At 43.9% G+C, this 27378-nt stretch overlaps 3 protein-coding genes across 10 annotated transcripts in view; all 3 read right to left on the minus strand.

The window, feature by feature from the left end:
• Positions 1–1759, minus strand: part of RCC1L (RCC1 like) — a 20524-nt gene extending 18765 nt beyond the window's left edge. Inside the window, 2 exon segments of the mRNA XM_057383555.1 lie at positions 694–1121; positions 1684–1759. Of these exon segments, the coding sequence (XP_057239538.1) occupies positions 694–1121; positions 1684–1759 (504 nt within the window).
• Positions 1760–2598: 839 nt separating this feature from the next.
• On the minus strand, positions 2599–10590 carry NCF1 (neutrophil cytosolic factor 1). The gene is made up of 11 exons (XM_057383559.1): positions 10371–10590; positions 9844–9924; positions 9470–9545; positions 8097–8262; positions 7904–7959; positions 7469–7591; positions 6990–7097; positions 6122–6239; positions 5422–5529; positions 4335–4477; positions 2599–3441 (listed from the first exon to the last, which is right to left on the minus strand). The coding sequence occupies exons 1-11, from the start codon at positions 10584–10586 to the stop codon at positions 3323–3325; spliced, it is 1314 nt and encodes a 437-aa protein (XP_057239542.1). The 5' UTR covers positions 10587–10590; the 3' UTR covers positions 2599–3322.
• Positions 10591–14471: 3881 nt separating this feature from the next.
• The window catches only part of GTF2I (general transcription factor IIi), a 105841-nt gene continuing 92934 nt past the window's right edge, over positions 14472–27378 (minus strand). For all 8 annotated transcript variants that reach the window (XM_057383562.1, XM_057383565.1, XM_057383561.1 and 5 more), the window contains 10 exons: positions 26431–26614; positions 25530–25579; positions 25183–25260; positions 24144–24227; positions 23135–23318; positions 22180–22208; positions 20740–20811; positions 19411–19449; positions 17047–17121; positions 14472–15573 (listed from right to left, as the gene is read on the minus strand). In XM_057383562.1, coding sequence (XP_057239545.1) covers positions 17063–17121; positions 19411–19449; positions 20740–20811; positions 22180–22208; positions 23135–23318; positions 24144–24227; positions 25183–25260; positions 25530–25579; positions 26431–26614 — 779 coding nt within the window. In that variant the 3' untranslated portion in view covers positions 14472–15573; positions 17047–17062. The remainder of the gene's footprint in view (positions 15574–17046; positions 17122–19410; positions 19450–20739; positions 20812–22179; positions 22209–23134; positions 23319–24143; positions 24228–25182; positions 25261–25529; positions 25580–26430; positions 26615–27378) is intronic.

The following is a 27378-nucleotide window of genomic DNA, read 5'->3' on the forward strand; positions in this document are numbered from 1 at the left end:
ACCTGCAGCTCCTCCCCAGGGGCAGCAGCAGCAGAGGGACAGCTCTGATCTTTGCTCTGGGACCAGGGACAAGACCCGAGGGAACCGCTGGAGCTGTGCCAGGGGAGGTTCAGACCAGAGATCAGGGAAAGGTTCTTTCCCAGAAGGTGGTGGGACACCGAACAGGCTCCCTGGGGATTCGGCACAGCCCCGATTTGGGTCTGGACAACTCTCTCAAGAGCAGAGTGGAATTGCTGGGGTGTCCTGCGCAGGACCAGGAGCTGGATTGAATGATACCTGTGGCTCCCTTCCAGCTCAGGATATTCTGTGAACGCTCTGATCTTCTCTGCACTGGACAGCAGAGCACAGGTGAAATATGCAGGTAAAATAACATGATTTTCAACACAAGTTTCCCATCTGTCAGGTGGGAACAGCCACRGAGCCACTGAAGAGGCCCATTTTATCTGGCAAATGTTCTTCACACCCTGGCTCTCCAATGCCTCTGACAAAATTACAGATACATATTTTCTAAACTAGATGCCGCTGCAATTAAAAAAGAAATCATCCCAAGCAACACYACTATATCGATAAAAAGCACTAAAGCACGGCAAAACCTTTAAACTCCACCCCGTAATGCCGTTCTCGGCTATGCTATGCCCTGACCAGGCTCCGGAGGCCGGGGGAGACACGCTGGCCCCGCCGGACATGACCCACCTTCTCCTCCGTCTCCAGGCGGTACGGCGTGGGTTGGATGCGCCGCGGTTTCTTCCAGCCCGCGTCCGGCCTCACAAAGCTGGGGACGCCCAGAGCACCCGAGTAGCTGAAACCCCACACGAACACGCGGTCCTTGCGCCCGGCCGCCTTCCCCGCATACTGGAACACCGGGGCGGCCTCCTCGGCCTCCCGCAGCTGGCGGGTGCTCGGCGGCTCGGCCACCACGGCCAGGCCCCTGCGGAGCAGCCGCCGCACCAGCCCCGCCATGGCTCCCCTCAGGCCGCCGCCATCTTGGCTCCCYGGCACGCGCGGGCCCGCGCAGCGTCACCGCCCCTGTGCGCATGCGCCCCGCCCGCAGCGGCTGCTCTTAAAGGGGCCGCGCCCCCGCGCCTGAGGGGCTCCACATTCACCCAGACCCGCGGCCAGGCCTCAGCTGAAAGGAATCATCAATGKCTTTATATAAACAAATTATGGGGTCTGCTGGTAGATAAGGCCAGATTCTGATAGGTGAAAGGAGCAATGGGAGGAACCATAAATTCCAGAGGAATTTTGCCAACTGACACAGACTGTTACTCATCCAAGACAGTGCTAAATCCCTGGACTGAGTGAAAAAGAACAGAGACACAGGTAATAGGGAAAGAGAGAGGGAAATGCGGCCAGGAAATTAGAATAAAAAGGAGGCCTCGTCCTCTTAACAATTTGAGAGACCCCATGGAAATGTGCCATGGCCTCTCCCTTTATTCATGTATAAAGTCACAGGACTCCTCTGTCTCCTTTTTGGACATAAACCTCTGGTGTTTGTGGATTAATTTTCCTAACAGGCCCATACTCAAATCTAAACCTACAGCCAGACCCAAGCTCAAATCTAAACCTACACCCAGACCTAGATCTAAATCTTAACACACGCCCAGACCCAGATCCAAACCAAGATCAGAACTCAAACTCAGGCCCAAACCTACTTGCAGACCCAGATCTATCCCAAACCCAAACCGAGATCATACCCAAACCCAGCCCCATCTGGCATAGTGATGACAGGGCTGGCTGTGTTGGCACCAAATTCAGCCATCCCACTGTGAAAAATGAAGTTCACTCTCCTGTTAAAATTTAAAAGTTTAAWAAAWGACAATAGGGGACAGAAAGCAAAAGWTAYRGCACCCAGGGGACACTGGATGYTTGGYGGTCTGCCAGAGGCACACCTGCTATTGACAAGAGACATCYTTAAATAMATYYCATATTKCATCAGCTTAGTGCCTATTMATAGGCATTTAYGCATATTCAAACTTTTCCAGGAACTGTTTAGCATGGATCTGCAGTTTTAGGGCATCTGTARTGATGARGTTTATGCCCCTGGGGTCRCGTGTGTCACCCCTTATTCCGCTTCAGCARATGGTCATTGTTGATAGRGAAGTGTCCRTAGYAGGGGCCCCTGATGGGTCACGACATCTCTGGCCTGTCCATGKAGATAYGCTTGTCTGAAGATYRGGGGTCCCRTCATCTAGGTTCCTTTGTGCAACARAGGACAGAGGTTCCACGAGCTCTTTTGACCAAATGGCTTCTCCACTACATATTCTAAAGCCTCTCTTCCTTTCCCCCCCTAGCCTTGGGTGTCAGGATTTGTGCTGATTTGGCAGCCCATAGCCTTGGGGCTATGGCCTGTACCCCCGGAGGTGCTAAGCTGTGATCCTTTTCTCATATATTCTTCTCTCCTTACCTTATCTCTTTTTGATCAGTGCAGCTGCAGCCAGGGAGCCATTCAAAGTCTTAGTGGCTTTCTCTGCAGCTTTTGTATAGTTTTGCTTTAATATGTAAAAAAATCCTTCATGGAAATGTTTAAGTCACAAGCCATAACACTTCAGTTATTGCAAGTTAACCATAAGTACTCTAAAACAACATCACCTATATTACAACTATATCTTGAGTTACAAAAGAAAAACAAAAACTAAACCTCCAGTGATTATTTCACCACTATGTCTGCATAACTAAGCTACTTATGCAAAAATGGCAACATTATACACATAGCACCCATCTTAATATCTGCAAAAGCCAACCCTATAATAYKTGTTTATAACACCACCACACCCACTGCGTGAAGCAGCCCTGTCCCAACACCCCAGCCCTCACTTTCCTCTCAAGGGTGACAAGCAGCCACCTTCTAGGATAAAACTGCAGTCCTTTCATCCCCCAAACTAAATTTCCTCACTGCCAGYATCTTTTGTAAGAGACCCTTGTCCAACATCCCCCTGGGAGGAACACCTTTTATGCCACCATGCCCACACTGCTCCTCAGGGAGGAGGCCAGGCTAAAGTGTCTCTCCTTTCCTGATGAAAACCACAAAAATAATTCAAAATACAAGAAGTGATAGAAGGGCATCTAGAGATGAGGACTCCTGGTGGCTGTAAGGAGCTGGTGGAGCAGGGCTGGTCCCTTCTCAGTGCCATCAGGACACCTTGGGCAGGCCATGATGGAGGATGAGGATGGGCGCTGGGCTGGSCTGATTTGGCCAGCAGCCTCCCTGSCCTGTGGTCACTGCTAGAACCATCTGAATCCCTGGTCTGGCTCCAAGTCTGGGCTGCACAGGAGCTGAAGGAGATGAAGCATTGTGTGGCTGGCATGGGGGCTCACAGGATCCTCACAGGATCTTCCTCCGAGTGCTCTCGGTACAACGATTCAGGATGAGGTCTTTGCTGGGACGGGGAGGAATAGCAGGTTGAGCCTTGGGCTTGTTGTCCTCTGGCTCATTTTTCTCAACTGCAAGTTAAGAAGATGTACAGATGGATCAGAGCTCTCCACCACACACCACCCTCATGAACATTCAGCCACTTCCACGTAAYGGCCATTAAAGCTCCTGCCTCTCTTTCTGTCCCTGCACGTAATCGTCTTCCTGTAGGTTATGGTGTCAGGATGAGCCCACCAGYGCCCAGCTGGGAACTCTGCTCAGGGGAAACCCATCTTTCAAGTCTGCACATGGATACTGCATGGAGACTACCAGATTTAAAGAGTATACCTCAATGTCTACCTCTCTCCYTCTTCATGAAGAGAGAAGGCCCTTTTTACAAGGGTCTGAACTGGCAGGACAAGAGGGAATGGCTTCACACTAACAGAGGCCAGGGTTAAATTATTAGGAAAAGATTCTTTCCTGTGAAGGTAGTGAGACACAGGTTGCCCAAAGAAATTGTGGAAGTGTCCATGCCTGGAAGTGTTCAAAGCTAGGTTGGAWGAGGCTTGGAGCAACCTGATCAAGTGGAAGCTTGGAACACACTGGTCTTTATGTGCCTTCCTACCAAAACCAAATTCTATAATTATATGATTCTTCAAGCAACGCTTYCCTCTGGGGGCTCTACTGACAGCTAACATACATGGTGATTGCAGGTAATGGCAGCATGGAGGAGCTTAGGTGCACAAAGGAAAGTGCAGGTCTCAAATGTGGGCTGAACTCCTTCCAGGACCATATTCTGCTCTGTCTGACCTATAGCCAGGAGTGAGAAACCTCCTTAAAAGAAACATTTCCCTGCACGTACTTTCCCCATAGGAAAAAGGCAGATGGGCATAGTGTGACCTCAGTGTGCCATCCTGCTCCAGCTGCCAGCACTGGTGGGGGGCACAGGCCATGCCTGCAGGACTCCAGTTCCATTGAGACTTACTGATGACATTGGCCTTGTTCTGGGATTTTCCCCTCATGTTGCGCTGGTTCTGGATGTACTTCTTGCTGTTCCTCCTATAGGTTTCCTGGCTGATCTGCTTCCGGCCCTGCTTGTGGATACTCTTCACATTTCGGATGGTGGATCTGCAAGGAGTGAGAAACAAAACTTTCAGTTTTTATGCTGGCAGCTCTCACACCACACTTCCTCCTCTGCTTCACCCAAACCCCAATTTCTGCTTTTGGGTTTTTCCTGGTGGATGCCAGCCCTCGGGGGCAGCCCTCAGTGAGACATGATGTACGACATGTTCAGAGGCAGCCGGATGGTGCTTTGGAAGCAAACACTCAAGGGCAAACTCTGAGCACAAGTCTGAAAAGTAATGATAGGAATGATGAAGAACCTTGAGTGTGAGGCTGGAAGGATAAGATGGGCATGATCAGCAACTGTCACTGTGTTCAAATAAGTGGATCTGGACCATTTTACAGTCTCACACTCAATCCATGCTCCAGCAGAACTGGATTTGGTGAGATTTYATAGCAGGCCTGACATGTCTTCTTGCAGGAAAAAATGGACAGCAGCATGYTCTGCCCTTTTTAACAATTCTCTTTGCATTGGAATTCATGAGTTATTATTGCTTTTCATCTTTTTAATYAAAATAAAATCCCTTGCATTAGCTCAAATCCTCCCATTAGATTAGACCATTTGTCAGCTCCATTTAGTCAAATCTCTCATTGCCTCTAAAAGATTCAGTGTACATACTTAGGAAATAAGAAAATGGACAATTTGAAAATTAAACAAGATTAGCCCAGAAAAGAAACTTTGCAGAAGGACAAGGAGAAATATACCTGACTGGAGGACCTGCAAGGATCATGCAGCCCTGCATCAGCAATGCTGGGGTGCCTGTGGGAGCTGGGGAGCACAGAGCTGGTGGGAGGATAGGCCTGATCTGTCTTTGCCCTGCTTACATTWCTCCAGGCCTTTCCTCACTGACAAGGCAAGCAGGTGACACTACAAACCCTGTCTGGTTTAATTATATCTCCCTCAAGGAAGAGCTTTAGTCCTTCTGCCTTCTACACAGAACTTTTCCTACCTCCGTGGAGGAGCACTCCGGTTCCTCAGCTCACTCTTCACGGAGGTGTTGACCTCCCCGGCTTTCTGCAGGTACATGGCGGGATAATAACCTGTGGTTTCATCCTTCCTGCAGTGCAACACAAAGCAACATCACTTGCAATTGTGTCTCTGCAACCACCTTCTCAACCATGGAGAGAGATTTGATCCTTCTTGTGGATGGTCACAGAATTCCAGAATAGATTGRTTRGAAGGGACCTTAAAGGACCTCATTCCAAYACCCTGCCAYAGGMAGGAATACCTTCTTCTAGAACAGGTAGGCCTTCAACTCTTCCAAGTCAGGACATTGCATGATTCATAGTTCATGCCTGTCTGCCACTGCCATGTGGGTTCCATGTGGATCACCTCCCTGATCCTTGCAGCTGGGATGAAAGCTGAGATTTTGCAAAGCAAAATATACCAGAACAATTAGAGGCAAAACAACAATTTTTTTTTTTTCATCTGCCTCCTTGGATATTTCTGAAGCCCTCAGCRGAGGCATCTCCAGCTGYAAGTTTAATATTTGGCAAAGAACARAYTCTGAGAAGCAGCCCTGCTAAAGGAAGTGTTGGACAGTGGCACCAAAAAGGCCATGGCTTTCAGGGCCCTGACGTGGAGAACCATGGGTGCTCCCTTCSCTCTACCTAATGCTGCTCTCCTGACCTGTTCTTGGCGTCTCTCACCTGATGACCCACCAGCCATCAAGGAGCTTGTGGATGACTTCAATGGTATCACCCTCCTTGAGGGTCASCTCATCCTCTTCCACAGCAGTGTAGCTTTTCAGGACCACGTACGCCTCACCTACGCACAAAACAGGGATAACAGATCATGTGCTGACACTCCAGGGATTGGGGCTCAGCCTCCCCGGCCACTGAGGGGACATGAGAGCATTAGGAGGCACCCTACATTTTAGGCAAGACTCAGGGTGCTTCAGGTTTGGATTCAGACTTCCCTCAGCCTTGTCATTGCCCATAACTCATCCCAGCCCTTTCTTCATCTCTCCAGAAGAAAGCTTTTGGGAGCAAGCAGCAGAGGGAGCACACCTATCTCTGCTGGAAAGTGTGTTCAGAATTTGGGTGGTGAAATAAGGCAGAAGGAAATGTACTAATAGAGCCTGTTCCAGTGTTGTGAAACCCAACAAAGTTGATGCCTCTTGAGCAATTGGCCCAAGTCTGCAGGATAGTCCCTCTGCACAGAGGCCAAGTGCTCCAAAGCGCCTGCACCTGATTTGGGTGCTGTTCTGCAAACCCAGCACCTCAGCCTTCTTTCAGGTGGTCACTGGGTGAAGATGCACRTCTGTGATCAGCCAAAACACAAATCTAATGCTGAGTTGCAGGTCATGGGAAGTTCCCAAGGCTGACACTGAGGCACCAAGCCATGAGATTTATCCCTCCTGGCAGTTCCTACAGCAGCATCTCCCTGYCCAGTGATCCTGCTCAGTCTGAATTGCTCAGCTTTGCAGTGACCCATCTCAGGGCCATCKCCCCATCTCTAGTGGGAGCTGCAGTGAGCTGTAGTCTGACGCACACCCTGGTCACCCCAACATTTTACCTGCATAGTTAGGCTCCTGCTCTTCAGACTCATCAGGACCATCCATCGGCTCCAGATAGGCAGCAGGTACCCAGCCTCGTTTATTCTTCAACTGACAAAACCACCAGCCTGCAAGGAAAGCAGCCATGGGCAAGAKCAGAGTGTTGTGGGGACTGGTACCAGGTCTGTCCTGGCCTGAGCAGGTGCAGGCATCCTGGACCTAAGGGACCGTTCTGGGGCAAATCTCTATTGGCATGGTGCAACCAAAGAGCTTGATCAATTCATCCTGTTCCTGCTAGGCAGGAAACCTCACAGGCTGAGGCATGGCCAGGATGTTGCGCAGTTTTCTAGAATTGCCCCTCACCCTTCAGCTTTCACTGCTGTAACTAGATCACTTGCTGTGTTTGGACACACAAAGTATGGGCAGTCCTCATTCCTGCTGAAATTGTTGTAGGGAGGTGGCTGGCCCTCAGGGGCTCTCCGGAGGGATGGGTACCTACCATTCTCGCTCTTCTCCACGACATCCACCATGTCCCCAGCTTTGAGAGGCATCTCAGATGTGGAGCTCTTCTCATAGTCAGCRATGGCTCGGTATGTTTGCAGGACAATGGGGCCCGTGATGTCTGCATGGGAGAAGGGAGAGATGTTCCCTCMTCCAGCCCCCAACCCAGAAACACCCTATTTCAGGCAGGCCAAAAGCAGCCCCAGGACAGCCCAAAGTGCCCTCCCAGCCTCTTATGGTCCCAAACCAGCTGGATTTTGGGATAGTGTTTCATTCACTCATTCCCCCTGAGCATTTGGCTTCCTCCCACCTGCAGCTCTGGCACACAGACCGTGCACTTGGTGAGGGTATCTGCCACGGGATGGCAGACCCTCTCCCCAGCAGGCTTTACTGCTGCTGAGGAAGCCACTTGCAAGCCTCTGAGACCTCTTACCAGTGAGGTTTTTCTTGGAATCCTTTGGCAGGAGGAAGACCTCAGGCTTCTTGATCCTAGACAGGGAAGAGCAAAGGCAGCTCAAGGCCAACCACCCCTATCCATCAGCAGCAACACCCTCCCTGCAGGCTACTGCCAGCACCCAAGGCCATGAATGCAGGATTTYCTCAAAATAGCAGGCAGCTTCACTCACTGGCTGTCTGTGACAGGGTTCATGTCGTCATGACGGACCTTGAAGAAGTTAATCACATGCTGGCACCGGGAAATCTTGTGAGGTAGGTTGACCAGCGTGTAGCAGTATTCGGCCAGTGTGCCCTGCCTGTTCTCAGTTGAGCGCTGCCCATCAAACCACTTTGGAGCTAGGAGAAAGGAAAAAGGACTCAGAAAAAGCAGAGAGCCTTGTTTTTAATACTTTCCCACGCAGGCTGCTCTGAATAATTGATTTTACACTGCAAACAAGTAAGTCTGGCCCCAAGGTGCTGCATGGCTACACTGTGCCTGTAAGGTGAAGCTCTGGAGAAATACAGCTCATGCAAGCCCAGAAAGAATCCCATTGGACCCTATTTCAGTTTTAGGGTAACTCCCACAGGTGTATTCAGACTAAGCCCAACTGCTGGGSCACAAGTAGAGCAGATGCACAGGGACACCAGGATGGGCTTAGGGGACCAGCCTGCAGTCAGAGGAGATACACTCATCCCCCCATCCCACTGGTCATGGTGTTCTTGACCCCAGAGCTCTGAAATGCTGCTGGCAATCCCAACCCCCAGCAGTGTTGAASTGTATGATGGGGGTGCTTTTGTGCRGTTGGYGGCACCCCCATASCYCCAGCAGTCTGACACCAGTCTGGTCCCCAGTGCTCTCAGTTCCCCAAATGGATAACGATGCTTTGAACAGCCCCTTCACAGTGGGGGCGGCACGTTGGGGTGCAGGGTGGTGTTAGTCCAGTTGCAACAGCACCCACACTGGTGCATAGTGCAGGTTTACTCCTCCTCCAGAGATGCAGACCACAACMGGCAGCTTTTTGCAGACTCCCTTCTGCTCTCCTTTAAAACAGGAAATTAAATAAAATGGGGAAGTTTTCTGAAATGCACCCTGCTTGGGGACAAAATGTCAGCTGTTTGATCAGGAATTAATCCCCTGTCATTGAAGACATATTGCATTGTTTCCTCTTACAAAGTAGCTGTATGGCCATAGGGGCATTAAGCCAACCCCAGTGATGGCATCAGCACGGTTCAGCTGAGGAGGGCTCAACTCAGCCCCACTCAGTTCAGCCTCCCCCRAGACAGACACTGCACCAGCCAGGGGTCACAGTTGATGCTTCCAGACACGCCTCTGGGGTGCCCAGCCTTTGGAGAGGAAAGATGGAATCTGCAGGGCTGCTGAGTGTTGCAAAGAACCACTGYCACTCCTCAGATCTTTCTGGCATTTTGATTTCAAGCCTGGTGTACARGAAATACTGCACCATGCACCTGCTTGGGAGGCAGCCAGCACAGYTTGACCCACCAGGGAATTTCCCAACTAGCTGCAATTTCTATTCAAGCCCCAGTCGTGGTGCTTTCCCCTCACCTGGCAAGTGCGGGATGATCCGGTTCTCTATGTTGATGTCCCCGGATTCGATGGGGAACATCTCCTTCAGCGCTTTCTGCAGAGCAGAGTCAGGCACAGCAGTGAGGACGACATCAGGGGAACACTCTGTGACACCCATTCCTCTGCCACAGCTTGCCTCCCTTCCTGGAGCTYACCCACTCTCACTAGCATGTGTTGACTGGATCACCTGCCCATGGACACAGAGCCAATGGCTCCATCTTCAACAGGTAAAGGAGATCGAAGGACTGGACCCAGGAGCCTCTTTTGAGCCAGGTTTGCTTTGAGGCAATTTCAGATGGAATTCACCCTCCTCTTTTCCCCACCCYAAGCCCATGTGTCCTGAGAGGACTCACGTGGAACTCATATATCTCAGTAAAGCGGCGGTAGACAACCTTTTCAGAGAGGTCATTCCACTTCACCAGGAACATGTAGACCTGAGAGGCAAAGCAGAGGCTGCAATTCTGCAGGCAAGTGGGATCCCCACACCCTGCCGTTCCCAGGGATCCCCGTGGATGTGCCAGTTTCAGATAAAATTGTATATTTTCTTTCCACCACCCCCATGCAAGTAGCTCTGCCTTGCGAGCAAACAAATTGGACACTAAGGGAACTTGGCATGGACAGAGAGGGAATGGAAACATACAGGAGAGTGGCAAACAAAGAGGAAAAAGCCCTTTTCAAGCCCGCTAAGTAACCAACAGCTTGCAAAGGAGGTGCCCAAAGTCTTGTATATTCAGGACGTTTTAGTCATCAGTCATGACCTCTTAAAAAGGAAGCTTTTATGCCCTTAATCACCGTTTATCTAAGGAAATTTCCTGGCCAGGCTTTTTATCCTGGCCAGTCCTCAGTCCTCACTTGCCAGAGTGTATTGCTGAGTACTCACATAATGCTGGCTGGGGAAAAACCTTTTTTCGTAGCCCAGCAGTTCGATGTGCCGGATGAAGGCGTCCCCCATTGCTGCTCCAACCCGCAATGTTCTACTCCGGACCCTGTTCCTGTCTGGGCGTCTGGGTGCTCTCCCCTCCCCTCTGCCCTTGCACAGCTCTGCTTTGCCTTTAAAGCCCGGGGGAAGCGGAACTCCCGCGGCAATCGCGCCCATAATCATTTACCCGCTGTGTTTTGYACTGAGTCGGTGTTTCCCACCGCAAGTTCCCAGCCCAGCCCCTCCAGTGGCTCCAGGACTGGGAAGGGGGTGAGCTGGGAGGCCTCAGGGATAACCCGGAGRCACCTCTGGAATCAGAGGACAGTGAAGGGGGAGGGTCAGGCAGGCTGCCCAGATACCCAAAGGACTCCTCTGATTGTTGATGCTGCCCTGTGATGGCACAGSGTGCTGCAGCAGAGGGTCAAGGACAGGTGACTTGGCAATGACAGCCAGAGGCACCTTAACCCTATCAAAGCTGGAAGGGCTGAAACATGTAACACTGCTGACTCCGAGCCCGAGGAATGGCAATACTGTCTTCTGTGTGGCTGGGAATAGCAGATGGGGAATCTGGGGCATCCATGGGCTCAGTATGCAAGAGCCCCTCCTCTTGGATCTCCGTTTCCTTKCAGTCACTTGCAACTTCCCTAAAGGCTCTTCTGAGGAGTCCCCAAGGACCTAAGCCAGTCCCAGCCCAGCTCACCACCTTACCTGGGCACAGTGCTGAATGGGAGAGGACCCCAGGCACAGGGAAATCCCAGAGTGGCCTGGAGACAGACCCCCGCATTCTGCTGGGAGAGCAGGAGGGTTCCTTGCTAAGCCCTTCTGAAATGCCAGCACACCAGCTGCATCCATTTCCTCCTCCTTCTCGATCCTCAGCCCTGAGCAGAAAGACCTGAAGGGATGTGAGAGCTGCAGGGATCAATCACACAATRCTTGTAAGCAAAGGTGCACCCAGGAACACTTTTGTCCCCACCAAAGGCACCCTCAATTACAAYGGACACCAGAGGTGGGCAGTCACCCGACAGAACCACTCTCCACAGGATTCTTGGAGGACCCTAGCTCCAGCCAGCTGTGAACACTCAGCTCCCTCCCCTTCAGGAGCTGTGTCTGGGTGCAGTTAATGTCCCCAGCAGGCCAGTGCGTTACCATGAGCTGGGTGTTAGGGCAAACCCAGCCCCACGTCCAGCCAGAAGCAGAGATGCCTCGGGCACAGAGGCAGCACCCCTGTCCCCTGACCCTGGCAGGCAGCAGCCCCAAACCACAACWGAGTTGACAGGGTCTCTCCCCATTGACCACCAGCATCAAACCCTAGCACAGGATCAGCCCAATGCCCTTGTTAACTTGTAAAGACAAAAGCTTGCTCTGGCTACATTAAAAAATCCAGTACTAACCATAGCCCTTCCGGGAACTTGGGTGTGGTGCTTGCAGCTGTGCAATAGTAAATTGTYATTTGCATTCAGTTTCTCATTTTAACATGGGGACTTCCCTATATGTAAGGCAAAATTATACAAGCACAGATGTTAAAAAAGATCCATCCAAGACTGTTTGGATTCTGCTCTGTTAGTCAACCCATAACTGCTGCTTATGCAGAATACAATAAATTTTATGCTAAAAGCTAATTTCATAATGACAATTGTTTGTCATTAAATTTGTAACAGCATTACAGACAGTACATTACTGGAAACCACTTAATTCACATGCTTCTTCCTGTTTCCTATTCCTCATCTTGTGATGCGAGAAATGAGATGTTTTAGATGCCTGTTAGTGAAGGGTTAGTTCACAGTGAAATACCACTTGTAACTCAGTGTGATACACTGCTGAGCATTCTGACAAATGTCTCACAGCTAATACGTGTCAAGAAGCATGATTTTAGACGATAATTCTCAGAAGAGGAACATCTCATCTGAACAAGGAAAGTTTATTGAGTTCATGAACTGACTCGTGTTTTGGGAAATAAGGCTGGGATCTGAACACAGGATCTGATTTTGGGAAAGATGGAGAAGATCTACTTCCTCTACACCAAGCTGGCAGCAGTGCTCTCAGCAAGGCCCCACTTTGGAGTGGGAACAAGACACACAGGACTTCAGAGGGTGGATTTCAGTCAAGGTTGTTGAAGAATGAATGCGGAAGGTTAAGAGTTTCTTAGGCAAATGGATTACCCTCTTTTTGGCACCACTCCACCCAAAACTTCTTAGGATATAAGAGCAGATGAAATGCCACCCTAATCTTTGTTCAAAATATGTTTTTTGATTTTTAGCAGTTTAACTTTTAGTTTAATTCATTATAGAGCAAGGGAGGCCTTTCGTATGCCACTGATGGCAGACAGCTGTTTACACAATCACAGAAATGAGAGCCTGCCCTCTTCCTTGGCTGTGGGTCTCAGACAGGAGAGAKATGAAAAGAAACAAAGGAGAAGAGGTTCAAGTTTTATATGTCAMAAACTTCAAATCCCAAGAGAATAACACTGGCCAGCAACTGCATCACAGAGAAACTGGCCCTCAACAGGTCGTTATGCTGTAAGGAAAGCCAGGGTGCCATATCCAAGGAACACACAGTGCCACCATGGACACCCTGAATCTTGCACCTACTTGGATCCAAAATTCCCATTTAAGAGAAAGGAGCCAGTYCACTGCACAGGACAGGCTTTTAAAGTTCAGTAAAACATGGTAAACAAATACTTGTCTACTTCGTCACCACAAACCTTCCCTGTTGGAACAAAAACTAGTCAGAGCTCTGGTGTTGGAATCCTATTTATTTATTAATTAGTACAGCCAAGGCTATTTAGGGCACATCTCATGTACTACTAGTTTGATGAGTGAGATTTTCAGCAGTCAGCATCTTAAAAGTGTGCTGTTAGGACTACAGGTAGATAATTTCTTAATATAAAATTGATATTTGGAAAGTATAAATATGGGTGCAATTATTTTTGTCAGACTAATTTCTCTCTACTGTATATAACTCAAAATGTCTGAGACCAAAAAGAGCCTTCAATGYTGAGTGCCAATGCACCCAGCAGCATTACACAATGAGCACCAGGTAAGGACTCCAGTCCYTCCAGCAAAACCATTGCAACCACTTTCACTTCATTTTTCTTTCAGCTCCTGCATACAAAGTTTCAGGAGAGCCACTCTGCTGTTAGACACTCGACAAGGCAATACCCTGGAATTATTTATTTTCCCACTTCCTTTGCAGTGACACATTGCYTTCATTTTGAGTGAGCAGTAATGACTCCATCAGCCATAGATAGCTGTGCAGGCAGCTGTGCAAAAAGTGCCTCCTAAAGAGGACTGTGAGTAAAGAAGGGATAAACCATCCTGCTTTTTCAGAAGGGGAAGTCAAGTCAGCTGAAACCTGGGGAAAGCTGCATTAGCTCATTTCCCCATTCTAAACATGTACAGAACAAGTGTGAAACCTGATCCTGAACTATTGCTGGAGGTTCATTAACTGAGCATGTCTGTTCCAGTGATCACCAGGCAAATGTGTTGGTGGTTATRATGTGGACAGTGCCCACAGGGCTGGGTGAACAGATAAGGTACAGCAGTGGGGCTCATTCCACTGGGCTGGGAACAGTTGACTGCTGAGGCAGGAAGGCAGCATGGCACAACTCATCACCAGCTCCAATCTGGAGAGAAGGAAGGTAGGACCAGGATGAGTGTTTTTAAAATGCCTCAGCATGGAGCTAACCCTGCCCCTGCTGACATCAGCACAGGCTCAGTATTGAAGTGGGAGCACCTAGATCTGCATGGAGCAATTGTGAAACACAAGCAGATGTCCTATAGGTCTCCCTTATCTCCAGAATGACAGAGATGTGCTGCGGAATTTCAGGTTGCTCCCAGGGAAAAGACACTGCACTTCARCTGAATTTAAGGCTTCAAATTTCTCTTTTAAGATACAACCACCTCACCCACCCAGACCTGGGTTTTGGTCTCAAAGGCATGACTGGACCTTACTTCTTTGCTGGCAGGAAATAGCCAAGCTGCAGCACGTTCTACCTGACTACAGAATTACTGACAGGATTTGAATTGTTGTAAAAGATGTAACTGCATACTGCGTGGACAGTCATGAAAAACACCAGAAAAGTCTTTATTTGAACATCAGGAAATACAATTTGTGCGTAATGCAATAATCTCAAATTCACACCAGTAAAAGAGTAATTTTTACAAATAATCTGCTTCTTTAGAGATTATCGTATAGCCAAAATTGTACATCTCTTAGGTTTGTGAAACTTTAAAAAAAAGGTGTACCTGAGTCTGTTACATGTTGTGGGGCATAACCAGGACTACAGGGGACATAATTTAATTGYTGTATTCACAGAAYCACAGAACATTYTGAGTTTTTGACATAGTAAGACTTAGASCAGGTTTTAGCATGTTTCCATAACCAGTTCTAGGTGAACAGAAGAGCATGGCCCACAGACTTCAGCAGAAAAGTTCTTACATGAATCCACACAACTATTGCTTATAGAAGAACTGCAAGACCAAACCCATCATATATAAACTGTGTGATATTCTGACATAATATGTACTTACTACTTTGAATTAACAGAACAAACTGTTATGTTTGATGTGGTTTAATTTCAATAAGTTCCTAATCCACAGACTGGAATACCGACCGTTTCACAGTCCATCTCATCACTGCATACTAAYCATCAAATGAATCAATTTATCTGTTATTGAGGAAAAACATAAGAATTGTGATAGGTGTAATAGGAAAAATTAGTTCAAATACAGATACAATTGTCCAATTAGCCATTAAAATAATAGCTGAAAATTAATGTGGGGGTTTTCTTCTCCAAAGTAAACAAACTGAACTCTTCGCAGGAATTCTTCCTTACAAAAGCTATGATGTGTTCAGGTACAGTGAAATTTAACTTTMTTGGAAACTGCAGACAGCCTCAGGTAAGTCCGTGTCGATTTTAATCCTTGTCATCTCCCCAGCATTGCTGCATCAAATTTAGTCCTTCAAATATATTCCAAATTAAAAGCAGCCATTCCAAATCTACAGTCATTCTTTGCTTTAAGTCAATTTATAGAACTGCTGAAAAAGTAGACKTTTCTATCTAAAAGTATAGAAGGATTTGTATAGAAGATACTTCTCTTGTACAGTTATATTACACAGCTCTAGACAGGTCCGGCAGGCTCTTCTCAGAACCGGATGCTTCTGACTARGTAAGAGAAATTACAAAAGTGAGTTAGTTTCATTGAAGCCTTGTGTCTTATAACAACTGTGAGCAGTGTGTGTTGWATTTTCCAGTTCTTTAGGCTTAGATTCAGCAAGCATGAAGAAGCTAAATATTGCTCTCAATAAATAAGAGATTAAATGTGTGCTTGAGTGGTCTCTGTCAGAATTTAGAACAAATATTTATTTTAGTAYAGATTCAGTGGATGGCCTAAAGCATCCAAAACTCTGAATCACTGAAGCATCAAATTGTGCAGCCATTGCTCAGACAACATTTCCATGACCTTTAATTGACAAGTGAGATGGTTTTTTATATCTCACTGGCTGCAATGCTTCCCATGACAAATCAAAGTTTTTCTTCAGAATATTTTATCCTGCCACATTCAGTTTTATGACAAATACTCCAATATAGACTTCACTGATTTAATAAGATCCCCTTATTGTGCCTGTAATGCTCAGAGCACAGACAGTTGGGACATTAGTTTGTCAGTTCCTGCAGCTTTCTACCACATCATTTCATTGTCCTGATGCCACCTTCTGTGTTCTGGGCTGTGTTCAAGCTGTGGATTGAGGTTGACCCTCAGCTCCAAAAACTTAGATGGTGCCAGGAATGGAACCCACAGGCTCCAGGGTCCCCTAGTCAATGCTTCATCTAACTTAATACCAATCAAATCAAATTTCTAAAGTATCAAACACTGCATAATGAGGAAAATATTTGGGTTTCAGYATTACAAAAAACTGAAATGGGAAGAAGTACTACCATTTTCTTTCTTCTTTACTACCATTTTTCTTTCTAAGACTCCAAGCCATGTGGGTCAGCATTTTCSATTTAGTGATGTGATAGCATTGCTATCGTTGTTCTCCACCACAACAAAAACATAAGTTTTAGGAACAAGTGAAGTTAAAAATAGTGTAAAAGAAAGATTTGGGCATTTGTGCACTGTAAATTAAGCTAAGCTTTTMATAGAAATTACCAGAAAAGAAAGTAAACTTCAAGGAGGTTAGTTTGTCATCACATCTYCATTAATAGCTTTAATGAGTGTCTGAAGCTCAGAAAATACTGCAAACATAGTGAAGAGCTTTCCAGCTCAATTACAATTTGGAAATATATGGGCATTACCATTTTCACACAACCATGTCAGAGCTCCTCACAAACATAATTCTCTCAGCTTTCAGCTGCTCTGCTTCTGAGGTGTGGTTACCATCACACATTTTTATTCTTAGGCCACATTTTTCTAGGACTGACTGCCTCAGTGTGCTTTATATTGTATTTGAGTAAGGAAGTGCAAAAAATCTGACATTTTATATGTGAAAACTAAGACATAAAATAATTCACAACTAAAGCACTGGCACCTTCTGTCATTCAGTATCATACCTCATCTCTCTCTTCCCCAGCCAAAAGTATAAAAATATTACTCCTTGACAGGTGTTAACTTCAAGAAACACTAAATTCTTTTACCCAGTACTGATGAGGTCTATGACGTCAAGTCTGGATCATGCTTTATTTGACACTTTTCTTCTGTTTCTGTATTATCTGTTRAAAAAGCAGTAATGAATGAAAAAAGTAGGACTTCCCCACCAATTTTGTTACTGTTGTACTTAAGTAAAGATTTATAAAAACATAAAAAGCATTATCTTTTTTAACTATTAATAATAAATAAAAATACATTCACAGCAATCTGATTCTGTGGAAATCACTATTTTCACTACAATGTAAACAGCTTAGGAACTTTGAGCACTCTAGTGCTCTTAATGAATGGAAATAACATTGGCATTAGGAGGACTGCTTCTCTCTCAACTCAATACAGACTTCTGCACTACTCTATTTCAATCTGTCCAAAACAAATTTTAACCATAGCTCATTGTCTTATTCAAAGCACAGTATTACACAGGAGAGCATTATGGTATGTTAAAAAAAGAAATAAAATAAAATGTCGGCTAAAGCATTCATCACCTTTTGATAGTTTTTTTCACTGCAGGGACGCCTGGAGGTAAATCAAAGGAATCTCATGTCTGTATAGCACTGTCCACATGACCCAGAGCCTCATTCTGTCCCTTTTACAAACAGAGAATATGATGTTGGAAGGAAATTGGTTTTCCCCTGAAGTTATTTGGAAGGTCTGGGGTGTAATCACTACAAAGCCAAGCTGTTTCCTTATATAATAATTTTATATCTTCCAGCCTAGTTCTGAAGCGATTTGGGGCTCTTTAACCACTGTATGCCTTTTCACGAAAACATTTCTCTAGTTACAGTGTCTGAAGCCGTTTTGGATGACAAATTCAACATTACACTTTTCTGTCTCTTCCAAACCAGCACATTGAAGGCCCACAACCATTTCCTCCATATGATGGTATTCAGGAACAACTGTCTTTCTCCTTCATCATCTAGCTTCAGCAGTCCCAGAGTTTTGGCACAATAAGGACATCTGATGTTCCAGCCTTCGTAACTGTGAGTTTAAATTCTGCAGCTCAGTTCTGCTCTACCGTTTGCCTTCTTTCTGTCTTGAATGCTTCATGCTTCAAGAAAGACTGACTTAAAATCCTTGGAGTGAACCTGTAACTCAGTTTGTAACACTCATTCTGGTTGAGAATGTTGGCTTGGCTTAGAGTTCAGTGACATGGCAGGGAAACTGAAGCAATGGAGACTGGAAAGGGAATTTCCATGGAAAAGGGTGCAGGTGAACAAGAGCATTGAGATTTGCTGCTTTCTCTTTTGGGATAATGTAAGCAGGATTAGGCAATGAACCGAAGTTGAGAGTCTCAAGATGAAAAGTTGTGATGCACAGCAGCCTCCATCCCCAGGGCTGTTGGCTATGTTGCCATCAAGCTGCCACAGGCWCATCAGTGAACCCCCTCTCAGAACCACCCGACACAAAGGCAGCACCCCAGCAAGCTACCACAGCACCTTGGATCCCCTGTGCCAAGCACAGCAGAGACAGCTACAGCCATCCAGGGCCATGCAGACAGGCTGAAGTATAGCAGAGGCAGCATTTGCAGGAGCAGAGCACACAGCAGACCAACAGCAGACAACTCTCAGGTCAATTCAGTACTAATGCAACAGGACCACATGCAAAAAACCAGATGGGCTAGAAAACCTACAGCTTCCTTGACAAATATCTACATACTAGAAAACAGTTCTTCACCAAAARGGTTGTCAAGCCCTGGCAGAGGCTGGCAGAGGAAGTGGTCGAGTCACCCTTCTTGGAGGGATTTAAGAGCCATGTAGATACAGCACTTGGAGATATGGTTTAGTAGTAAGTTTGGCAGTACTAGGGCAACAGTTTGACTTGAAGTTCTTGGAGCWCTTTTCCAAACTAAAYGATTCTATGTTTTTCTCTGAAAAGGATACAACTCAAGTATATTCTTGGACAATAGGAAAGTTGGATGTTTTTCAGAGCTTAAATACTAGAAGAACAACAGTACTCCACTCCCTTTGCCCCAAATTAGTATATCCAAGCCAATGTGGCATTCAGAGGTCCTGACGATGGCAACCACTCACTTGCATCAATTGTGGAAACTCCTGCACTGAATAACTCGATGTATCATTCAGGATGTCAACCATCACTCAGAGCCTATGTACAGGCATGACTCATCAACCAGGAACAATTCATAAAACTCCTTTATAAAATTACTTAAACAGTAACTTTTGCTGCAAAGTATTTTTAACGTGATGCAGCATGATATTACTATAAAAGATAAACGTGCCAGGAACCAATAAAAGACTTTTTTTTTGTTTTGACTGACCTGACTTCAAAAACATATGCAAATTTGTTGAGCATTACTTAAAAATAATTGTGGATAATAACTGAAGACAAACACTTACCTCCTAGAGATACTTCTATTTGGCTTGGCTCAGCTGGCTCTTAAATGAAAAAGATACAGTCAAATGAATATGAATATGTTTCAACAAGATTAATCAGATTAGTGAAATTAAGTTTTCCCTGAAAAAAACACCTCATTTTTTCTTTAACAGTGAGACTCATATCTCTTTGYCTGAGATAAATTTGTATAACTTTCTATAGTTGGTAGCAAAACATAAAAAATACCCGAACATTTATTACAATTATGTTCAATTATGTAACACTTTCTCTTCCAATAATGGTTCACTGTGGCAGACATACTGATAAAACCCAGCACAACATAAGTGCACTTGCACAGAATATGCCAGATTTGGAACACCCTAAAGAAAAACTCACCACTTCTTCTAAGCATTGTCTGATAGTAAATATGTGTACTTTGTACTATTTTCCCATGCTGAATTTTCTACTATCTCTGCATGGATTGTAGATTAATACCTTCTGGCTAAACCACTTTACCTTTTTAACACTGCAGATGTTCAAGTCTGTTATAGACAGACTAYAGCAAGCCCACAGACCATCAGCAGCTGATCTCCCTCCCACACCTCCACATATGGAGGATCCAGTAGTTTCCTTTACAAAACTTTTCATCATACAAGTGTCCCTTACTCTTAAAGTGTTTATCAGAYGTTTTCTCTTAGTTTCCCAGTTTCTTTGTGTAATGATTTATTCAGTCAATTGTGGAAGTTTCCCCTACATTACACCAATTTAGGATACACATTTTTAAAAGGTATATGAACATTTAGAAGCTGTATTGGGTCAAAGCAAAGTTGCTCAACCACGTTTACTTTAGTTAATTCATAGCAAAAAGCTAAGTTCTCCCTTCAGACTAAGATAGGTGATGTGTGTGCAGTCCCAGATGTTGTCTAGCAGGGGTTACAACGCTTGGCAGCAGGCAGAAATTCCATCCAGACCCCACTGCCAGCTATGCAGGCAAACTTCACTTGGCTGGACACACAGAGATGCACACATTTGTGTTTAGCAGACATCAATAAACAGATACTGAATTGGTTTTATACATTACCCCTACCAATCTTTCTATCCAGCTCACTCATCATCTACAAAAATCAAATCAAGGAACACGCTAATGACACAGCTCAAAGAAACCAGAGGCACTTTCCATTAAATTATTAGTATTTAACAGCTATAAAAGTGCTGCACACAATTTCTCAAAATGAAATGGCTTCTCATGAGCAGCTAATACTTAGGACATGACTACTAAYGACATCTGCCAGTAAGATGCAGAACTCCATACCCCACCCCTCCTGCAAGGCACGTGTCACGCTCTGCATCACCTGCTAGTACTGGGGCTGCTGCTGGTGCTGTTGCTTCTGCTTCTGCTTCAGCTTCAGCTTTTTCCACCAGCTCTGAGATAAAATATGATTATTGTTTTACTTCACAGTGAAAATGGTTCACATGCAACACAAGGACAACATTTGAATCTGCAAATCCTGAAACTTGTCCCATGAACAGTTTGTGCTAACACCTGTGATTGAGATGCAGTTCACTTTTTTTCTGTTACAGGAAAAACATTCCCTGTCTTCCCTGCAAGCACCAAAAATTTCCTCTTACGTTTCCTCATGTTCTTCAGATGAAGAATAAAGCATCAGACTTACAAGCAGCAGGTTCAGAGCCTTTCAATCATTCACCTTGGTATCCATCAGTATCAAATCATTTTTATCGTAATTAGYGGACATAGATAATGCCCAAACCTCACGTGGCCCATGACTAATCTGTTCCCCTAGTCCMAACACACTGAAAACTTACGATGAACTGACAACAGTTTCAATGGATTCTTTAATTTCTAACTGAATTCTCTGGAAGTACTGTTACACATTTATTTGCTTGGAAGGCTCCCCCTTGCAAAGAGACCYCTCTCTGACCTAAGAAGTGCAACTAGGACTGGTGAGCAGCTCAGTGGGAGTTACTGACCACAATACCTTCTTGAGAACACTTGCAGGGCTACAGAACTTAGCTTGTTAAATGGAATACACTGGTGGCTGACTGTATTTGAACAAACACTGGGTTGCTAAGGCTCAAGGTGGGGAAGGCCAAACTGATAACAGGTTWTTTGGCCTCTGAATTTCTAATCTGACATTGGCTCACAAAAAACTTGACACAAGGGACACTGTAGTGACAATGCTTTGTGGTTTATTTTTTCTCCTAAGTTACATCTAACAACCAGGTCACAATAATTTTAGCAAGCAAAAATACTATACCTTTCCCTTCCACTACCCCAAACAATTTCATTGTCAGGGCCAAAATGGCCATGCCACTTCAGCTAACTACACTCTGCCTCTCCAAATAGTCATAGTTACAGCAGAATGCAGAATTTTTCACTGGAATGGGGTTATGCAGCTACTGGAAAGCTCTAGCTTACTAATTGCTACYGTGATGGATCTAAACCTACAATGTAGGCATTCTCATGAAAGCCTGTTGCTCAGTCAGGATCCTAAATTTCTTTGGGATTCTGCAGCTGAAAAATACAAAATCAGCACTTGCATTTTCATATCAAGTCAATGCTAATTTTATGCTGTTTAAATGTAAATTTATCCCCCTGCCCTCAAGTTAGCTGTACATAGATGTTTAGTCAGGAAATCTTAATGASAAATACACAAACAAGTTATACAGAGACCTTAATGACCTAGAGCCTCTGCCACTRAGACACAATGTAGAAAATGAATCTTAATAGGTTACAAAAATACGTTTGTCATCAGTGTCTCACAAGTACTTACGATCGTTAATCACAAGTCCGGGAAATGGTCTGGAAAAAAAAAAATTACTGATTCTAATATGCACTGCATGGTGTTTCCTCCCAATGCCACCTCCCCATACCTTCTRTAACAACGGTCATGCTAAAAAATGAAAAGTAAGTCAAATAAAACAGAAGGAATAGCAGCCCTTGAGCACTTTGGTTGTTCAAAACTAACATTTTGAAAAGTAACATACATGGGAAGTGCTAAACACTTTCCTCAGTCACCACTACTTAGCAAGGGGTCACCTCTTCTTCAGGATTCAATTCAAAAGCACACATCAGTTAGAGTAAGTCATGATTAAGGGCTGAAAATTCAGACCCCTTAGTAAAACCTATTTAAGAAATTTCTCTCCCTCAAGATAAACTGAAGCTTTTACACTCCTGTGAAAGCATCTGTCATTTGAGAAGTTATGGAAACTGAAAAATTTTTATTTTCAACTCCTCCTTAGAATGATTCCAAATTTTAATCTATTCTGCTTCATACATAAAAATTAACATTGTATATATGTGGGTGTGTATATGTCTATGGAAATATACACATACAAATGAAATTCCCTTATGGTGTAATTGGACAATATTGTATTTTTAAATATTGAATAGAAACCAGTGAGCTCTGGACTTGCCTCAAAACTTGACATTATGACTGGGAGAGCAAGGCCCAGAAAACTAYAGGACTTTGTTACACATTACGATTAGGTTTCAACTCAAAAGACAGATTGCTGTAATATGCARTATTAATAATATGCCTTTTGTCATACTGAATTGGACATGTCCTCCTTCATTCATGCTAGGAACATCTGGGCTTCATTTGACCTGATATATTGTTATCCAAAAAGAGCCAACATCTATTTAAAGATGTACTACAACTTCTATTCTCTCACATTTATTCCAGCTATAGGGCTGCACTCACATTCTAATTAATGGCAACTACATACCTAATKATAGTAAACTTGATAAACTTTGCCGATTCCAAAATTTTCTTCATCGAGCTGACTTCCAGATAACTGGGCGCTTTAAATGCCACACCTGGAGGCATTCCATCCACCAACACACAGCCAGGGTTGTTAGTGATTTTTCTGTATGGAACTTTYACAGGAAAATCCATACCAGTGGCCTCACCTAAGTGAGAGAAGTCATGTTTATTTCCAAACCTTCCAAACAATATTTATGATTATACTACAGAAAAAATCCTCAGATGATTAAGAAACAAAATGCAAACCCATGCTTTCTATCAGATCTGAAACTATGAAAATTCACTTGACAATGCAATGATTACAGTGTTTGGAATGAGGTTCTGAATTATACTCATGAACATTACTATGAGAGCATCAGTTACTTCAGCTCTGTCAGGTCAGCATATGAAGAACACAGATTCTGATCTTAGAAAAGGGTATAGATCAGGATGTATAAGGAGATAGCTACATGAAGGAAAACAAAGCATTTCCTGCARTGCTATGAAAAGCAATTCAATGCASCAGAAGAGAAGGAATTTCAGATAAGGAAACCCAGGTCATTACCACTGTGCAATGCAAAGCAAAAAAMACCAAACAAAACTATACACAGCCAAAAGGTTAAATTGCATTTTTAAAATTACTCTAGTCCCAAGTATTAAGAGGTCAGGATTATGAAACCCTGAGAAGAACCATGGACTGCCAGCAAAATAAATACTTCATCCATGTTGACACAGAAAACAGGAAAAGGGAGGGGGAATCATGAAGCAAYCTAGATTCTCAGGACTTCATTGTTTAAAACACCAAACTGCCTGTATCACTTACAAAAGATTCTTTTTGAAGTTAAACTACAACATTTATATACAATTCTCAAATGTGTTGATTTTAATGAAGATATATATCACTGAGAATGAATATTCATTCAGAAACTTCAGTATGAACAACATTAAGTGCACCCACATCTATGTAAAAATGGGGAGTAAGAAGCAATTACCAAATTTCTGGCTAAAAAGRTCATTTACTTGTTCTCTCAATTGTCTGGCTGTTTCTACTTTTGGCAGTCGCTCACTTTCATCATCTGGAAGAAATTGTTAGAATAGCATGAGAATTAAGCACAAATTTTCCCCCTGAAGCTTATTTATCCCTGCATGTTTACTCAAAGTAGGTATACCCAAGAGTTTCTAAACAGACACTGTCTTTGTTCCTCGTTTTAGTAGTAACACAGAATTGTAGAAATACACAAAAATARATGGCTGCTAAGAAATYACAGAAACACAGAATGGTTTGGAAGAGACCTTAAAGATAATGTAGTTCCAAACCCCTGCCATGGRCAGGGACACCTTCCACTAGACCAGGTTGCTCCAAGCTCCATTCAACCTGGCCCTGAACACTTCCAGGGATGAATCTAGGTTYACTGTCTAGAGATGATTTTGTAAAGTAATCAAACCAACAAACTGCATTTTACTTTCTTATGGAACACAGAATTGCATGTAAAGGTAAAAGCAAAGTGATCTTTCATAAGATGGCCACAGCACGCAACATTCCTCAKGGATCCCAGTGAATTCCAATGGATATAATATATGCCTGAGAAAGCAGTAATCAGTGCTAAGACAAAGCAGTTCAGTCTTCATGGTCATTCAGTTCAGTCCAAGTACTGAAATTTGGAAGTTGCCAAGAACTGCAAATCAATATTTAATTTACAGCATCAGAAAAATGTGGATACTCTTTAACAGGTGGTTGGACTAAGAATATTCTGGAGATGTCACTGATGAGATATTACTGAGTGTTGAATAGGAAAAYTAAAATGGTAGCTTATGTTCTTTGTTGACTGTACTTGTACTTCAGCAAACTATCCTGACTGTAGAAAAATACTTCATCAAAGTAAAATATAATGAAGTATTTATATATTTATATATATATATCATATAGCATTTATATTTATATTTATATATATATTTATATTTATATATATATCATATAGTATTTATATATAACCACAAGTAGTATGACATGAAACCAGTCAGTATACACACCTGGGACAGTTACTTGAATGATGTTTAAGTCTTCAACTTTTTCAGCTCTGTTAWTTACTGTGTTTTTTGTGCTCTTTGCTGTATAAAAGATAGTAAAGAATATATTAGAGRCACAATTATTTGCGAATAACTTAAAAAAATTAAGACTCCCTTGTTAGAACTATATTTAAACTGTAACTGTAAGTGCTTTTCCCATCTTAAAAACAAACAATCAAGCAAATAAACCAAGCAACTGCAATTCAGAATTAATTTTYCAGGAATTTATTAACATTATGTTGCTCTCATAATTAATATTTAACCCTTGAAATAAACTGTTATCTAGAAAGGCAAACAGTTGCAAAACTCACTTTGGGGGCTTTTAGCATTTTCTTTGACAGCTGCCTCAAGCATCTCAGGTCTGCAAAAAGATTGAACATTTCACATACCATAATAAAATTAAAACATCAACATTAAAGAAAACCCCACTTTCTAAACAGAGTAAGTTATATCCTCTCAGCCAAACAGACAGTCAAGACTGCAATGACCAAGAGGCTTCATAGAATCACAGAATCCCAGACTGGTTTGGGTTGGAAGGAACCTAAAGCCCACCCAATTCCATGCTCCTGCTATGGTTGGGGACAGCTTCCACTAGATCAGGTTGCTCCAAACCCCATCCAACCAGGCCTTGAACATTTTCCAGGCATGTCTGAGCAATCTGGGTCAGGGCCTCACCATTTTCACAGTGAAAATTTCTTCCAAACATCTAATTTAACCCTGCCATCTGCCAGTTTAAAGCCATTCTCCCTTGTTCTATCACTACATGTCCTTGTAACTTCTCTTGCCACTCTTTCTGCACTGGCACAGGAGCATCTAAACCAGTTCTAGGCAAGAGAATGAAAATTCTTACAGCCTTCATTATATAAATCTCCACTCCTCAGCCCTCAGTACACAACCAGCAAGCTTTATGAGTAGTCCATTAAGTGYTCCTTGCAGTAGGAACTAAACTAGTGATGTGATAGTTACAATGGGTTAAAAATATGAACTTGCTCTTCCTCTCACAACAGGCTCTRAAAGTCTTTCAGAAAAAAAGAGATTGTTGTATCTTGCTCCACCTGCAAAAGTGCTTTCTGACCATTTCCTCGAGTACTAAAAATATTCCAGTGTGTTTTTATTATAGAGTAATTTAGCAACTTGGCAACACAATTTCATTTTTTGGTCTACATTTCAATTCTCATAGAACAGATTACCAAAGACATAGGGGATCCTTACTTTTTAACAATAAATTTTATTTTGGATTTATTTCTCAGGATCTTCTCTAGTCTTGGAATCCCAAAAGTTGACGGTGGGCGGAACGGCACCCCCTCAGGTAATCCTTCCACACAGAAATCCTCCGGGTAGGATTCAAACAGTGCATATGGCACCTGCACTGGCTCACTGAGTCCCAGAACTTCCCCTGAAATGCAACAGAGCAAATAACATTCTAATTAGATAACTGATGTGTATAGAAATAGAATACCTCTGGAATAAATGGAATAGTGTAGTTGACACATACATCCTTGATTAGATAGAAATAGCAGGATTTGCCTTTTTTGGTGACAGCTATGAGTATACAGAAAGAAAATCAACACTTTCAAACCTAAYTCATTCTGTTACAGTAAATCTCATCACAATTTGCTGAAAATTAGTAACTTGSAGCCAGCTCATGCCACTGGCTTGGTCTGCATACAAGACTATCCCATCTGTATGCCACTTCATTGAAGGCAATGCATTCTGCCTCTGTCTCTTCTAGAGAACAGCACCAAGAGCAGGTGTGATTAGTGCTCTTGTTCAAAAAACAGCACTCAGAAGAGTAGTGAGAAGTCCTTACTTCCAAGGGTCATTAGTTTCCAAACAGCCTGCACTAGAAGAAGTGCTGGAATATGATGGAGCATATTTCTCCAGATATCACCCATAACCCACAAYCCATTTTGAGTCATCCAGAGTCATGTAAAGTCCCATTTGTAAACAGAGTGAAGAAAGCTTAAAATKATGTGCCTGGATGTGGAATCACTCTGTCTGTGGGTCACTAAAAAGCTGTAATCCAACTACAACTTCCCCATTTTCAAACCCAAATAAAATAACTAGTCGAAGTGTGACACTGGATTGCAAGTACATGAGAATGAACTCAGATGGGAAACTGCAGAGTACACAAGGATTGCAGGACTGATCGAAAAAACA

The sequence above is a fragment of the Malurus melanocephalus genome, unplaced genomic scaffold (assembly GCF_030028575.1).
Source record: "Malurus melanocephalus ecotype Western Australia unplaced genomic scaffold, MMel_1.1 scaffold_639, whole genome shotgun sequence".
NCBI lineage: Eukaryota > Metazoa > Chordata > Aves > Passeriformes > Maluridae > Malurus > Malurus melanocephalus.